The following is a 14,913-nucleotide window of genomic DNA, read 5'->3' as shown; positions in this document are numbered from 1 at the left end:
ACGCCAATTAGCACAAATGGTAAGTTCCGACAGTGCCTACAAGTGTGCCTACTGGCCGCTAGATGGCAATACCGGTTTCATATGTATACACCTGGTAGATTCCAGAAATTTTTTGCTAGTTATTGCTAGCAGAATTAGACAGGGTGTCTGAAAAATTCATTTTCAAAATTCCCTGATTTTTCCTTTTCATTTTGCTTGACCATTAATAGTTAAATATAGGCATGTTAATCGTATAATACTTTTAACACATAATATTTTATAAATGGAATAAAACAGTATTTCAGATACAAATTTTAAATTTCTAAATTTCTTAATTTATTTGCGGAAAAAGTATTTTCTACTATTAAAGATGGATTTTTGACGAAATACTCGAATTTTCAACAAATTGTTAAAATTTTGAACATAAGAGTTGAATTTTCAACCTAAAAAGACAAAGTCCCAACAAAAAAGTATGATAGTTTACATTTCAAACCAAAAATATGAGATTGGTTAAAAAAAAATTAATTTTAAAACCAAAAAGACGATCTTTCTCGAAATAAAGATTTTTCACTCAAGAAAGAAATAAAAGTTTATCTAAGTTGTTGAGCCTTCAAGCCAAAAGACGAATTCTCTCTACAAAAATTAAATTTTCAAATAAAAAATATGACTTTTAACAGAAAAATTAATTTTCTAAGAAACTTATGCATTTTTACCCAACAAAAATCAAATTTCGAAACCAAGAACATTATTTTGTTACCATAAAAAGGAGAATTTTGAACTAAAAAAGATCAATCTTAGAAAGATGAGAAAGTTACTTTTTAATTTAAACATTAATTTTAAACAAAAAAAGCTTTTCCACTTAACAGTTAAATTTTCAACGAAATATATAAGCCTTCAATAAAAAAAATTAACAATGTACTTTAAATTTTACTCTAGTAGTTGAATTTTCAATTAAAAGAGAGTTGAATTTTCTAGTAAGAACAATTTTTATCCAAGAAAGGTGAAATTTGTACTAAAATAGATGAATTTTTAATAAACAATAAACATTTATTTTTAAGTTGATCTTGTATCCAGAAAAGATTTTATTTTATTTTTTCAATACCAAAATATAAATTTTTAACAAAAAGTAAATTTTCTACGATATAGTTAAATTTTGAACAAAACAGTAGAATTTTCAACCAAAAATGATTACTTTTTAACAGAATAGTTTAATTTTCAACCAAAAAGTTGGATTTTTATCCAATAAAGATGAAATTTCTCTTTAAACAAAATAATTTTTAATTTAAAGAAATGCAAAAAAATAGTTAAATGTTCATCCATAAAAGATATTAGTTCTCTTTTTAAGACCAAAAAATTAATTTAAACAAAAGAATTTTTTTACGCAATGCTTAAAATTTCAAAATAAAACAGCAACATTTTCAATGAAATGTAAGACTTGTCAACGAAATTGTTGAATTTTAATCCAAACGGTTGCATTTTTATTCCAGATGATTGAAATTTCTTCCAAAACAGATGAATTAAAAGAAAACCTTAAAAAAATAGTTAAATTATTATGCAAAGAAGATTCCAGTTAACTTTAAAACACCAAAATAAAAAATGGAAACAATAAGTTAAATTTGTGCCAAACAGTTGCATTTTCTACTAAAAGGCATGACTCTTCAACAAGATTATTAAATTTTCAACCAAGCATGTTACATTTTTTCAAACAAACAAAAAAGACAATTCTACTGAAACAGGTAAATTTATAAATCAAAAAGACAAACTTTCAACAAAAGAGTTAATTTTCATCCAAAAAGATATTAATTCACTTTTCACCACAAAAAATACGAATTTTAAACAAAAAGTAAATTTTCTAGGAAAAAGTTGAGTATTCAACAAAATAGTTGCATTTTAATCCAAGAAATCTGAATTACTTCTACTAAAAAATATGAACTTTTAAGTAAAAAATACAAATTTCCATAAAAAATATTATTCAGAAAAAAAAAGATTTCAGGTGTTTTATCGGCAACAGAATATAAATTATAAAAAAAGGTTAATGTTCTACAAAAAGAATTGAATTTTGAACCAACAAGGGCCACTTTTCAACCGAGCAGTTGAATTTTCAACTAAAAGGGATATATTTTTAATAAAATAAAAAAATTTTCAAACAAATGTTAAAATTTATAACTAAAAAGATATTCGCCAGGAGAAAGTTTTTGCGAATTTTTAAAAACTACGTACAGGACTTGCGTAATTGAAGTATAAGATATACTTACAGTATCGAGCTTTCGCAGTGTGAGGTGTGGTTGCTTCGCTAGGTTCTCCAGGGCCCGCTTTGTTAACAGCTCGAACACGGAATTGATATTGATTCCCTTCTTCTAATCTTGGAACAGTTCCTGTGCATATTGGACCTTCGACTTCAGCAGCTTTAACAAAGGCAGTACCAAATTTGTCTTTCATTTCGATGATGTACCCTGTAATCGGAGCGCCACCATCTCTGATAGGTGGTTCCCATTTTAGTTTCACCATATGCTCGTTCCAGTCGACAATTTCTGGAAGGCCAGGTGCTGGTGGAGCATCTGAGAAAGTAGATTTGAATTAGTACAAGAATATTCTGGAACTAGTTTAGGATCGCGACTTGGCCGGGAAAACCCGGGATTTAAATTTAAAAACCGGAAGTTTACGTCAGACCGTATCAAACCTCAAGTTTTCATTATGTTAATAATTTTCGTCAATTTGGAAAAGCAACTTCTACTCTAGCTAAAGTTTCAGGGCATATGAGAGAAAATAAATGTCGCCTGTATTTTAGACATGGAGCTTCGGTAAAGAAATATAATTTCGCTTGGAACAGGGAATTTTTGAGATGGAACGGAAATTTGTTTAAACAATAAAAACTGAGAGTTAGAAGAAAGGAGTTTAAAAAATCTCTATTCCAAATCAAAACTCGTCATAATTGAAATGTTCCTTCTTTCAAAATTTAGAAAAAGTGAGTATTTAGAGTACACTCCCGGTCACCGAGTAGGTATTTTCCACCCTGAGCTAAATTTGTAAAAAAAAGAAGATTTTATATGTCTATCAAAAATACATGTATTAAAAAAATCAAGCGTGGTCTTAAAGTTTGAGTCATTACTTTTCAAATGCAATTGGCTTTGTCAACAAAAATTGAAAATTGAGTTTTTTGTAGTAAAAAAAAACAATAATTTTTTTCCATTTTTTTTCTCCCAAAAAAACTTGTGTAGTTTTTGAAGGAGCTCGTAGATTAAAAAAAAATCAATATGAAACGGATGCGTATTTGTATCTTATTGAAAATGAGCCCAAAATGACGCCTGTACATAGAACCGTTTTAAAGTTATGACATTTTTTAAAACACAAAAACACTGTTTTTTCAACGGTGAATATTTTGGAATCTATGCATTATAGAAAAAAGCTCCAAAGAGAAAAAATTATTGTTTTTAGGTGTAGAATAAGTATTTTTGAAGAAAAAATAATTTTGGGCAACATTTTTTTTTCATTTTTTCCCATTTTATTTATTCATTTTTAATTAATATTTTCTAGCTTTTATATATAAAATAATATAGATATAAATCTGTTATATGTAACTATTCCAGTTAAAGATTCACCTTTTCTCTTAAAAGTTTTCTACATGTAACAATTTGAATGAAAATCTGTGCTTTTCAATTGAAAATTCACGGATTTTGTTAAAAAATCAATTTTTTGTCATTATTTTAGTTAAAAATTGATCTTTTAGGTCAGAAATAAATTTACTTCGTTGAAAACCAAACTGTTTTGTTAAAAGTTTGTTTTCTTATCTTATTGAAGATTCACCATTTTAATTAAAAAATCATTTCTTTTGTTGAAAAATGAGCTATTTGATTGAAAACTTGTTTTCTCTTGTAAAGAAAAAGTAATTTTTTTATCGAAAATTTAAATATTTTTCTGAAAATCCGATTTCGTTGGTTAAGAATTAAAATGTTAACCGAAAATTTAAGTCTTTTTTTTAAATTTGATATTTTTCAAGTATTTGGTTAAAAATTTATATTTCTTAATTAAAAATTAAACTATTTTTTAAATTCATGTAATTTGTGGAAAATTCATATTTTTATAGAAAATTATTCTTATTCGTTGAAAATTCATCTTTTTGGTAGGTATAAAATTAAACTATTCTAGATGATTCATCATTTTAGTATAAAATTTATCAGTTTGGTAGAAAGTTAATTTTTTTAACTGAACTTTTAAACGTTCCTTTTTTTATTTGAAAATTGAACTTTTCTTGATAAAAATTTAACAATTTGGATGTAAATATTTTGTTTTTAATTAAAAATTCATTAACATCGTTGAAAATTCGCGTATTTTGTAAAAGAAAAAAACTTTTTTGGTACAAAATGAACTTTTTTTGTTGAAAATAATTTTTTTCTTTGAAAGTTAATCTCGTTGTTTAAAAATTCAAAATTTGTTTGCAAATAGTGTTTTTCTTGAACTGAAAATGAAATTACTATTCTAGTTGAATATTCCATAATTTTAGTTAAAAATTCATTTTTTTTCTGTTCAACATTGATTTTCTTAACTTAGAACTTAATTATTTAAGTTTTGGTTGATAATTTGCCTTTTATAGTAAAAATTATTATTTTTTGGTTGAAAGTTCAACTATTTCAGTTGAAGATTCATCATTTTACTTTGAAAGCCATCAGTTAAGATAAAACTTTTTTGTACTAAAAATGTAACTATTCCATTTTCTGTTAAAATTTTTTTTTCAAGTTCAAAATTTAACTGTTTGGTTGAAAATTTGTCTCCTTTTTTTGAAACTTCAACTATTTTGTTAAAATTCATGCATTTTAAACAATTTTTTTTTGTAGAAAATTAATGTTTTTATTTGAAAATTCATCTATTTGGTTAAAAATTCCACTATTCTAGTGGGATATTCGTAATTTTATTTAAAAATTCACCTATTTTGCAATTTTTTGCTCTGTTCTGTTAAAGGATGTTAAAAATGAACGTCATGGTTCAAAATCAATATTTTTATTTTGCGACAAATATGAGTATGTCACTTTGTACTTGTGCAGAAAAAGTAAAACACTTGACCGGGAAAACCGGGAATTTGAAATTATTGCCGAATCAACAACCTGTGGTTAAAATGAGACTCAAAGAGCTTACCGAATGGATTTTTGGCGAGAATGGAAGTATCAGTCTGAAGAGGTTCAGATTCTCCTTCTTCATTGACAGCCTTAACGCGGAATTCATACTTCTTGCCAGGTTCCAAGCCAGTGACTGTGTGTTCAGTTTTCTCGGGATCAAGAACAGTACCTGCTGGTACCCAGCGACCACTGGTGACATCCATCTTCTCTACAATATAACTACTGAGAGGAAGACCTCCATCGTCTTTGGGCTTCTTCCACTTCAGTTTGCACCCTTCTTTGTGTACGTTAGATACTTCCAAAGGTCCTTCGGGCTTTCCAGGCTTATCTGTTATTAACAAAAATAAAATATTTAGAATCATATTATAGATATAATAGTTAAATATATGAGATTTAATGGCGTACCAAGAATTATGATCTCCACGTCAGCTTCATCTTGTCCTGAATCATTCACAGCCTTAATTCTGTATTTACCCGTGTTGCTACGAGTAGTATTAGTCATCTGAAGTTTGGTATTATAATCTTCGTTCTCGATTTTAAGATTGCCGCCTGTTACCAGAGGTTTGGACAAGAAACTCCAGGTGATAGTTGGAGGAGGTTCACCCTTGACATCGACGTCGAGTTTGACGATTTGTCCAGCTCTGACTTTGACAGTTTGTAGCTTGTCGCGGTTAATGAACGGTTTCACTAAAAGTGGTTATTAATAGTAAGGACAGGTTCAGCCTATTACCCACATCTTATTTAATCAGAAATATAATGATGTACTTACAGAAACGAGCCTTAGCAATGTGAGGTTTGGTAGGATCGCTAGGTTCGGATGGACCAGCTTTGTTCACAGCACGAACTCTGAATAGGTATGTACCACCTTCTTTCAATCCAGGTACGCGAGCTTTAGGTAGGGGCGTGTTGGTAACCAAAGCCTCTTCCCAGTGTCCCAATTTTTCCTTCTTTTCAATGACGTAACCTGTGATAGGAGCACCTCCATCGTTCTTGGGTGGTTCCCATTTAAGGTCCACTCGATCAACATCCCAGTCTTCCAATTCAGGAGTGCCAGGTTTGCTGGATAAATCTGGAGAACATGAATCAATAAGTTTATGTGCAAACGTAAAGTATATAGCAAAAATGATATTGAAGTTTATAGATCATACCGAATGGATTCTTGGCTGTTATTGAATCCTCTGTCACCAATGGTTCAGATTCACCTTCTTCGTTGAGGGCTTTTACTCTAAATTCATAATCGTGACCTTCTTGAAGACCCTTGATGTCTAATTCAGTATCGTTTGTTCGTCCAACTGGAACCCATCGTCCAGTGTTCTTGTCGAGTTTTTCGACTTGGTAGCCAGTGATTGGCTTTCCACCATCGTCCTCTGGTTTGTCCCATTTGAGTTTGCAACCATTCTTTGTAACGTCTGATACTTTCAGAGGTCCTTTCGGTTTTCCAGGTGCAGCTGCAATTAGTAATTAATATTATTGTATAATTAAAGATTCGATATTTATAGTGTCTGATCAGTTTGGGTTAAAGGAAAAAGTGCGTAATTGATAGCTTACAGAGGACAGTGATGTCAACTTCGGCCTCATCTTCGCCATGAGGATTCACTGCCTTGACTTTCCAAAGACCAGTATTTTTCCGTACGCTATCTGTGATGTTGAGTTTGGTGTTATAATCAACATTTATGATTTCGATGTTATCACCGGATTTGATGACGTCTGTTACTTGGTACCAAGTAATTTCTGGTGGTGGTTCTCCACGAACGTCCACATCGAATTTGATTGGCTTTCCAGCTCGTACGATAGTCGTTTTTAAGTTCGTTCGATCGATTCTCGGTTTCACTAAAATAATGTCAATTTATATTAATTACTTCGGAATTTTAGTTAATAGTAAAGAACTTGAAGATGTAAAATACTCACGTGCTTTGAACTTGCAAATTTGCGTCTTGGAAGCATCTGAAGGTGGCGAGGGACCAGCTTTGTTTACAGCAACTACCCGGAATTGGTACTCTCCTTTTTCTTTCAAGTCTGGAATCTTAGCAGCGAGTTCGTTTCCGGAAACTTCAATAGCCTTTTCCCAGTCAGGCTTGTAGCGGTCTTTCTTTTCAATGATATATTTCTCGATTGGTGCACCTCCATCGAATTCTGGTGCAGTCCACTTGATACTAACAGATTCATTATCGTAATCTGTGATTTCTGGAGTACCAGGCTTGAGGGGTTCGTCTGTGATAAATCAATGATTATTATTTATGTTAAAATTATAAAATAATATAGCAGGGTGTCTACCCTACCTGGTAAACCTGGAATACATGGAACTGGCAGGGAATTGTTTCGAGTTCATGATTAATTTGTTGCTTAAGTTTCAATATACAATTGAATAACGATGATTCTTTATTCACAAAAGCAGCTTTAAATTACTATATTAAACTATTTAGTTTATTATTTTAAATTAATTTATTAACTGAAAATTTAACTATTATACTTTTGATTGAACATTGATCGCTTTTAGTTAAAAATGTATGTATTTTGTTGAAAATTCATTCTTTTCGGTAAAAAATTAATCTTCTTAACTAAAAATTCGTCTTTTTCTATAAAATTTAACAGTTTATTTACAATTTGACTAAAAAAGCTTTCTCAGTTAAACATTAAACTTATCTTGAAAAGTTGTCCTATTTGTGTAATTTAACTGCTTTTTATTAAAAATTGCAAACTTTTTGGTTGAAACATAACTTCTACATTTTTTGTTCAGAAACGATCTTTTTGGGAATGAAAATTAAATAACTTGGTTAAAGTTAAACGCTTTTCTTGAAAATTAATTTTTCTAATTGAAGATTCGTCATCTTAATTATGAATTCATCTCTTTGGTTGAAAATGATCTATCAAGTTGAAAATTATTTTTATTGTTTTGTTTGAAAATATTGTTTTTCAATGAAAATTTGACTTTTCCATTTTTGGTTAGAATTTTATCGCTTTTAGTTGAAAATGTAATTATCTGGTTTGCATGTTATTGTTTGACAGAGTCAAACTCTTTTGTTCAAACTTATGTTTTTTTTTTTTTGAAAATTCAAGATTTTAACCAAAAGTGTATTTCTTTGGTGCAAAACTGAGCTATTTTTTAAAATTATTTTTTTTACTGGTTGGAAATGAATTTTTTTTTACTGATAATCCAAATATTCCGGTAGAAACATGAACTATTTCATGGATTTTTTTTTCGATTGAAATTTTTTCTTAACTGAAAATGTAACATTAAATTCAATATTGCCTCATTTTATTTAGAAATTTATATCTTTTGTTTCAACATTAATTTTTTGGTCTAAAAATTTAACTTTTCAATATTTAGTCGATAATTATCTTCTCAAGTTCAAAATTTATCCTTTTTGTTAGAAATTAATCTTCTTAGTTGAAAATTGATCTTTTGGATTAAAAATTTAATTATTCTAGTTAATCAATCATCATTTTAGTTAAAACTTTAACTTTTATTTTAAACTTCGACTATTCCAGTTAAACATTTTTTTATCTTAGTTTAAAATTCATCCCTTCGTTTGAAAACGTAAATATTTAATTAAAAGTTAGTTTTTTTTGTTGTTGAAAATTCATGTAATTTTTTGCAAATCCGCCTTTTTATGGTAGAAATGCAACTATCATAGTCAAAGATTAGGCATTTTATTTAAAAATCCATCAGCTTGGTTGAATATTGATCTGCTTTTAACTTTGCTTTCATCCTTTCTGGTTGCAAATCTTTTTTTTTTGAGAATTCATGTATTTTGTTTAAAAAAACATCTTTTTGGTAAAAATAAATCTTTTTACTTGAAAATTCATCTTTTCCCGATAAAGATTTATAATTTTATTTTAAAATTCATATTTCTGTTAAAAAATGTAACTTCTCCAGTTAAAGGCTCATCATTTCAGTTAAAAATTTATCAGTTTGTTTCAACTTTGATCTTTGTTTAGGTCAAAAGCCATTAATGTAGTTAAAAAATTTATTTTTTAGTTCAAAATTGATAAATTAATTGAATGTGTACTAAATTTCCAGTATAAGAAGATAAAATAAAAATTTGTATGAAATATTATTCAAATTCACGGACTTTAGAGACAAATTCAAGAAATGATGAATCATGATTTCAATATTATTTAATTATTTAATTAATCGATGTTGCTCATATATTTGAGAATATATTATAATTTGTCAAACCTTTCTCAATTAAACATTTCAATTGAATCCGTAGAAACTATAAAAAATAATTTATAATAAACTCGTGAAACTTTATAATATTCCGAGTCGATTGTTATAAAAAATGTGGAATATTTGTATGGCTCTTTACTATAAACAATTACAGCTGGTAAAATTGGGAGATACCTGGATAAAACCTAGAATTGTTAGGGAATTTTTTTCCAGAATTTGAGTAGAGACCTTGTAATGTCATAAAATTATTGGCAAAGTTTATGGAACATACCGAAGGGATTCTTAGCAATGACCCCACGTTCGCTTTCTAGAGGTTCAGAATCTCCTTCATCATTAACAGCAGTGACTCTAAATTTATATTCGCTTCCTGGATTGAGTCCAGTGATTTCGAATTCAGTGTTCGGTGAGTTGCCAGGAACTTTTCCAACTCGGACCCATTTTCCAGTCCTCGTGTCCATCTTCTCGATTTCATATTCTTTGATGGGACTACCACCATCGTCTTCCGGTTTCTCCCATTTGACTTTAGCAGTTGTTTTGGTGACATCAGATACCACAAGCGGTCCCTTAGGAGCGCCGGGTTTGCCAAGAACAGTAAGTTCAATAGTCTCCTCGTCTTTTCCATTAACGTTCTCAGCAATCAAGGTATATCTGCCAGTATCTTTTCTCACTGCATTGATAACTGTGAAATCAGTATGGTAATCCACGTTTTCTATCTTAATCCGTTCGGTATTTGTCAAGGGAATGTTATCTCTCCAAATCCATTTACATTCTGGAGGAGGTTCACCAATAACATCCACTGACCATTTGTGGGTGCGACCAGCCTTGATGATAATGGACTTCAAGTTTGTTCGGTCAATTCTTGGTTTCACTGTAAAAGTTAAAAAGAATTTTTAGAAATAATACAAATTAAACATGTTAAATTAAATATTTGACTCGTCATTGAAATAAATCACTTACAATTTTTGTGTTTGCAAACATGGTTATCAGTAGGCTCACTGGGTTGACCAGGTCCGGCCTTGTTATGAGCTCGAACTCTGAACTGGTAGACCATTTTCTCCTTAAGGCCTTCGACCTTGACTTCAGGGTTATCATCTGCAGTCTTTGTAACTTCAACCCAATCAGGGGAGAATTTGTCCTTCATTTCCACAGTGTAGTGGGTGATAGGTCTGCCTCCATCACTGTCTGGCTTCTTCCATTTCAGAGACACACTGGTATTATCATAATCGAAGATTTCTGGCTTGCTTGGTTTGCCAGGTTCGTCTGTAAATTACAGGACAAATATACGTTTCGGAAATTCAACAATTTGCAGACCTAATATAAACAAAAGAGTATATTTCTTACCATAAGGATTCTTAGCGTTGATAGCTTCCTCAGTTTCGAGTGGTTCTGACTCTCCCTCTTTGTTGACGGCCTTTACCCTGAATTTGTAATTCTTCTTTGGTGTCAGACCCTGGAAAGTGAAGGTGTTCTCGTTTGGTCCAACTTCTCCTGCTGGAATCCAGCGTCCAGTTTCCAAATCCATTTTTTCCAAAACGTATCCGGTGAGGTCGCTTCCACCATTATCTTCAGGGTGGTTCCACTTGACTGTAACGTGGTCAGAGCGAACCTCCTCCGCTTTCAATGGACCTCTTGGCATTGAAGGTTTATCTAAGGAATGATTTCGATAAGCAATTTCATAATAAAACATATAAAATGCGAAGTAATATAAATAAATGTAAAATTCGCACTTACCTAGGACAACAACATCAGCTATGCTTTCGCAAGTACCAGAGCTATTTGTCAAGACAAGTTTGTATTTTCCAGAATCAGGTCTCGTTGTTTTTCTAATAGTTAACACAGTGTTCAGTTCATATTTATCGATTGTGAGTCTCTCAGCTGCATCTTGAGCCAGTTCTTTCTCTCCAAGGAACCAGTGAACCTCAGGTTCTGGTTCTCCAGCATATTTGATATCATATTTAATTACTTGTCCCTTCTTAACAACAAGATTGGTTAGACTATCTCCAATAATGTATGGTTTCACGAATCTGCACTTCGCTATTATTGGTTTCGTTGCATCTGATGGTTCTCCTGGACCACCTTTGTTGACAGCTCGGATTCGGAATTCGTATTGGGCACCTTCCTTCAGGCCATCGATGGTAGCTTTGGTAATTTCACCTTCGAGTTCTTTACCTTTCACCCATTCTTTGCCAAACTTTTCTTTGTATTCAATTATGTAACCCGTTATTGGGGCACCTCCGTCGTTTTCTGGTTTCTGCCATGTTAAGTCCGCATGATCCTTGTCCCAGTCTGTTACCTCCACATTTTTAGGTTTTCCAGGTTGGTCTGTAAATATTTGTAGATTTTAATTCTGAAAAAATAGATATAGAACAGAAAAAATAGTAGTTATACACACCCCATGGATCCTTTGCCAAAACAGGCTTGGCGAAAAGGCCAGGCTCACTGGATCCAATTTTGTTCACAGCTCTAATACGGAATTTGTACTCCTTCTTTGTGACCAAGTCCTCCACTTTGTAGGAACACTTTTCACCAGCTTTGACTTCTCCTACGCTATCCCACTGAGATTTTAAACTCATGTCCAGACGTTCAATGACGTAGTTTATAATTGGTGAACCACCATCGTCCTTGCTTGGTTTGAAGGAAACAACACACGAGGTTGCAAAGACATCGCTGACTTCCACATCAAGTGGTGGAGATGGTACCTCTGTAAAATAAAATTATATTATTGTTTGCCTCGTGTTGATTGTAAGTATTTATCAATGAAAATATCAAGTCTCCAATACCTTGCATGTTGACGAAGACATCCTTCACTTCCTCTCCCTGTCCGTTACTGATCTTGACTTGGTAAACGCCAGACTGGTCATGCTGGGGCTTTTTGATCTTGAAAGTGATCTTATCTTCACCTACAATAATCTCAACATCCTTGAGTGGTAAAGCTTTGCCGTCTTTCATCAATTTAGCCTCTATCGGTGTTTGTTTCGTGCCCTCGACTAGTAAAAGTAGAAAAATAAATATTTTTAATAAGTTGAAGAGAAAAAGTCAAAAAGAGGCTTATGAAGGATATATTTTACCTTTGAAAGGCACAGTAAAGAAGATAGGCGCACTACATGGACCTTCAACTTTATCAGGAATCTCTGGAATTGGTTTGCTCTCTCCCTTTTTGACAGTGAGTTTGCAGCTGCTCTTCAGCTCTCCACTCTCGCAAGTTATTTCACCATCATCTTCCATCTCTAATTTATTGAAAACAAGTTGATGTTTTCCTCCACCTAGATTTTTGATTTCCACTCGATCACTAGGTTCGATTTTCTTTCCATTAAATGACCAATCAGCAGGTGCTGTCTGATCCTGGAGTTCGACATCAAGAACGAGCTTCTCTCGCTCGATGGCAGTTGTGTCCTTCAATTTCTTGTTGAAACGGTTCAAATCTAAAAATTTGAAGAAATAACAATGTGCTCCTCGCTTACCCAATTTCAAATAAAATGTGTATCTAATATACTTACAATTAACGATGAGTTCCGCCTCTGTTTTGTCGGCGTTACTAACACAGGAGTACATTCCAGCATCAGTGACTTTAGCATCTTTAATTATTAACTTCCTCTTTCGACCATCTTCCTTGACTTGTACCCTCTTATCAGACTGAATTTCTTGATCTCCTTTGAACCATTTCACATCACCAGCAGCATCATCAAGCTCGCAGAGCAAAGTTATCGTCTCCTTTTCTGTTGCTGTTTGATGCTTCAATACCTTCACGAACTTGTATGGATATTCTTAAATCAAATACAAACCGAATTAATATTGCTGTAAAACATTTAGAAATAATTCAGGAATCAGAAATTGAAAAATTGTTTACACTTACCAACAACAGTAAGAATGGTTGCAGTCTTGTCTGTTTGTTTGCAAATCCTACATGAGTATTCACCACTATCCTCAAGGGTTGAATTTTTGATTGCTAATCGACACACGCCCGACATATCTTTGGAGATGCTGTATACGTCACCATCCTGTAAAAATAGGTTGATGAGTCTTCTATTCAATTTGCTAACTCTTCCAGAATATTTCGTATAAAATTGTACGTTACCTCCAGTTTCTTCTCTTCTTTGAACCATTCAACCTTAGCCATGTTGGAACTGATTGTACATTCCAGGAGAGTTTCATGTTTCGTAAAACCACTTGACTTCTTCGACAATGGTTTGGTGAAGTTGTAGGTGGGATCGGGTTCTGAATAAAAAAATTCAACAATTAAAGAATAAGATACTTTTCAGATTAAATTATTTGCGAAATCTTAGATTCTTACCATCGACTGTTAAGAAGGCTGTAGTGGAAATACCGCCGATTTCAAGTGTGTATTTTCCAGTATCATCAACTTTGGGTCCAGTGATAATGAGCTGGTAAAGATCTTCTTCGTTCTTAAATTTATATTTAGCGCTAGCAAACAGTTCCTGAAAGAAATAATTTCATTAACATCTTCTAATAGTCTTTGTAAAATTAAAGATTTAATACCTAGACTTTGGAATTTCGATCTACGTACATCTTTGCGGAAGAACCATCTTGCTTTGGCGCTTGGCTTTGAGAAATTGGCTTCAAAGATGACCTTTTTGTCTTTACCCTCCTTGGCATGTCTATCCACAAGTGGTTTCAAGAAGGAATCTTGTTTCTAAAGTTAGTGAGAAAATTGAGTATTATGTTTAAAATAAACCCAAGCTTACAAAAATCAGTTACGGGGTTTCAAAAGAAGTATGAAGTTCAAAATCATCAAAACCTTTCAGATTAATAAAACTGGTCGCTTAGAAAATTCCCAAAATCAAAAGAACGACCTGAAAAGAATGAATTTTAGAAATAAATGATCGATTTCTCCAATACTGGATAAAATTTTACTTGATTCAGTCTTAAATTCTATCCAATAGTGAAAAAATCTCGAAGACAAATCAAGCAACCACACTGAAGAGACTACAGTAAATTATTTCTGGATGATAGAAGAAGTTCCATGATGCAGGCAGAATACAAGAATAGAAGGAAGTGAGAAGAGTTACGAAAATTGAATTTCAGTGAGTGTTGTCCTGGGAAATTGTGAGCCATCGTGTTATTTTATTACGAGTTCGTGAGCTGAAATTAAGTCGTTAAATTTTAATGTGAATTAATCGAAACGGAAATAGTTTGAATAATTATAAAAGAATATTGTCCAAAATGCAAATTAAGAGAGAAATAGATAGCACATTTAGACAAATTAAACCGACAATGGGCGTTGAGTCCAACCTCCGTCTTGTTGATGTGGTGCAGAACTGGCCAGTCGGGAATTAATTCGGCCAATGATAGCCTACGATTCTAAAAAGAATAAAACCGTTCATACTCGTAGTTACCAATTTCTCTTTTTTCTGATAAATGATTCTAACTATATGCCAAAAGTGGTCTTAGTGCTTAGATAACATCTTCGAATAAAAAATATGCCTTTGACTAAAATAAAATGTGAACATAAGACACATGGAAACAAGTAACAGTAACATAACATAATTAAATGAAAGTGGAAGGGGAAATGACATAAACACAAAAAATAAAACTATAATAAAAGCAAAATCCTTGCAACATAAAATCTTAGTGTACCAAGTTATATACAATTCTAGCGAATGACATGCCTTGAGACATTTATTCAAAACCTAA

General features: G+C 31.9%; 1 protein-coding gene across 36 annotated transcripts in view; it reads right to left on the bottom strand.

Moving 5' to 3' along the window:
- Positions 1-14,913, bottom strand: part of LOC117170504 (twitchin) — a 182,578-nt gene that overhangs the window by 64,891 nt on the left and 102,774 nt on the right. For all 36 annotated transcript variants that reach the window (XM_033357278.1, XM_033357240.1, XM_033357247.1 and 33 more), the window contains 19 exons: positions 13,787-13,912; positions 13,553-13,697; positions 13,337-13,476; positions 13,115-13,259; positions 12,759-13,025; positions 12,330-12,683; positions 12,042-12,248; positions 11,654-11,962; positions 10,993-11,583; positions 10,603-10,908; positions 10,219-10,521; positions 9,533-10,129; positions 6,999-7,301; positions 6,639-6,920; positions 6,239-6,538; positions 5,860-6,159; positions 5,496-5,777; positions 5,110-5,418; positions 2,235-2,537 (listed from right to left, as the gene is read on the bottom strand). In XM_033357278.1, coding sequence (XP_033213169.1) covers positions 2,235-2,537; positions 5,110-5,418; positions 5,496-5,777; positions 5,860-6,159; positions 6,239-6,538; positions 6,639-6,920; positions 6,999-7,301; positions 9,533-10,129; positions 10,219-10,521; positions 10,603-10,908; positions 10,993-11,583; positions 11,654-11,962; positions 12,042-12,248; positions 12,330-12,683; positions 12,759-13,025; positions 13,115-13,259; positions 13,337-13,476; positions 13,553-13,697; positions 13,787-13,912 — 5,569 coding nt within the window. The remainder of the gene's footprint in view (positions 1-2,234; positions 2,538-5,109; positions 5,419-5,495; positions 5,778-5,859; positions 6,160-6,238; positions 6,539-6,638; positions 6,921-6,998; positions 7,302-9,532; positions 10,130-10,218; positions 10,522-10,602; positions 10,909-10,992; positions 11,584-11,653; positions 11,963-12,041; positions 12,249-12,329; positions 12,684-12,758; positions 13,026-13,114; positions 13,260-13,336; positions 13,477-13,552; positions 13,698-13,786; positions 13,913-14,913) is intronic.

This window comes from Belonocnema kinseyi, chromosome 4 (genome assembly GCF_010883055.1).
Source record: "Belonocnema kinseyi isolate 2016_QV_RU_SX_M_011 chromosome 4, B_treatae_v1, whole genome shotgun sequence".
Classification (NCBI taxonomy): domain Eukaryota; kingdom Metazoa; phylum Arthropoda; class Insecta; order Hymenoptera; family Cynipidae; genus Belonocnema; species Belonocnema kinseyi.
Note: the sequence above shows the minus strand (reverse complement) of the source record. Positions and strands in the feature narration are given on the sequence as shown.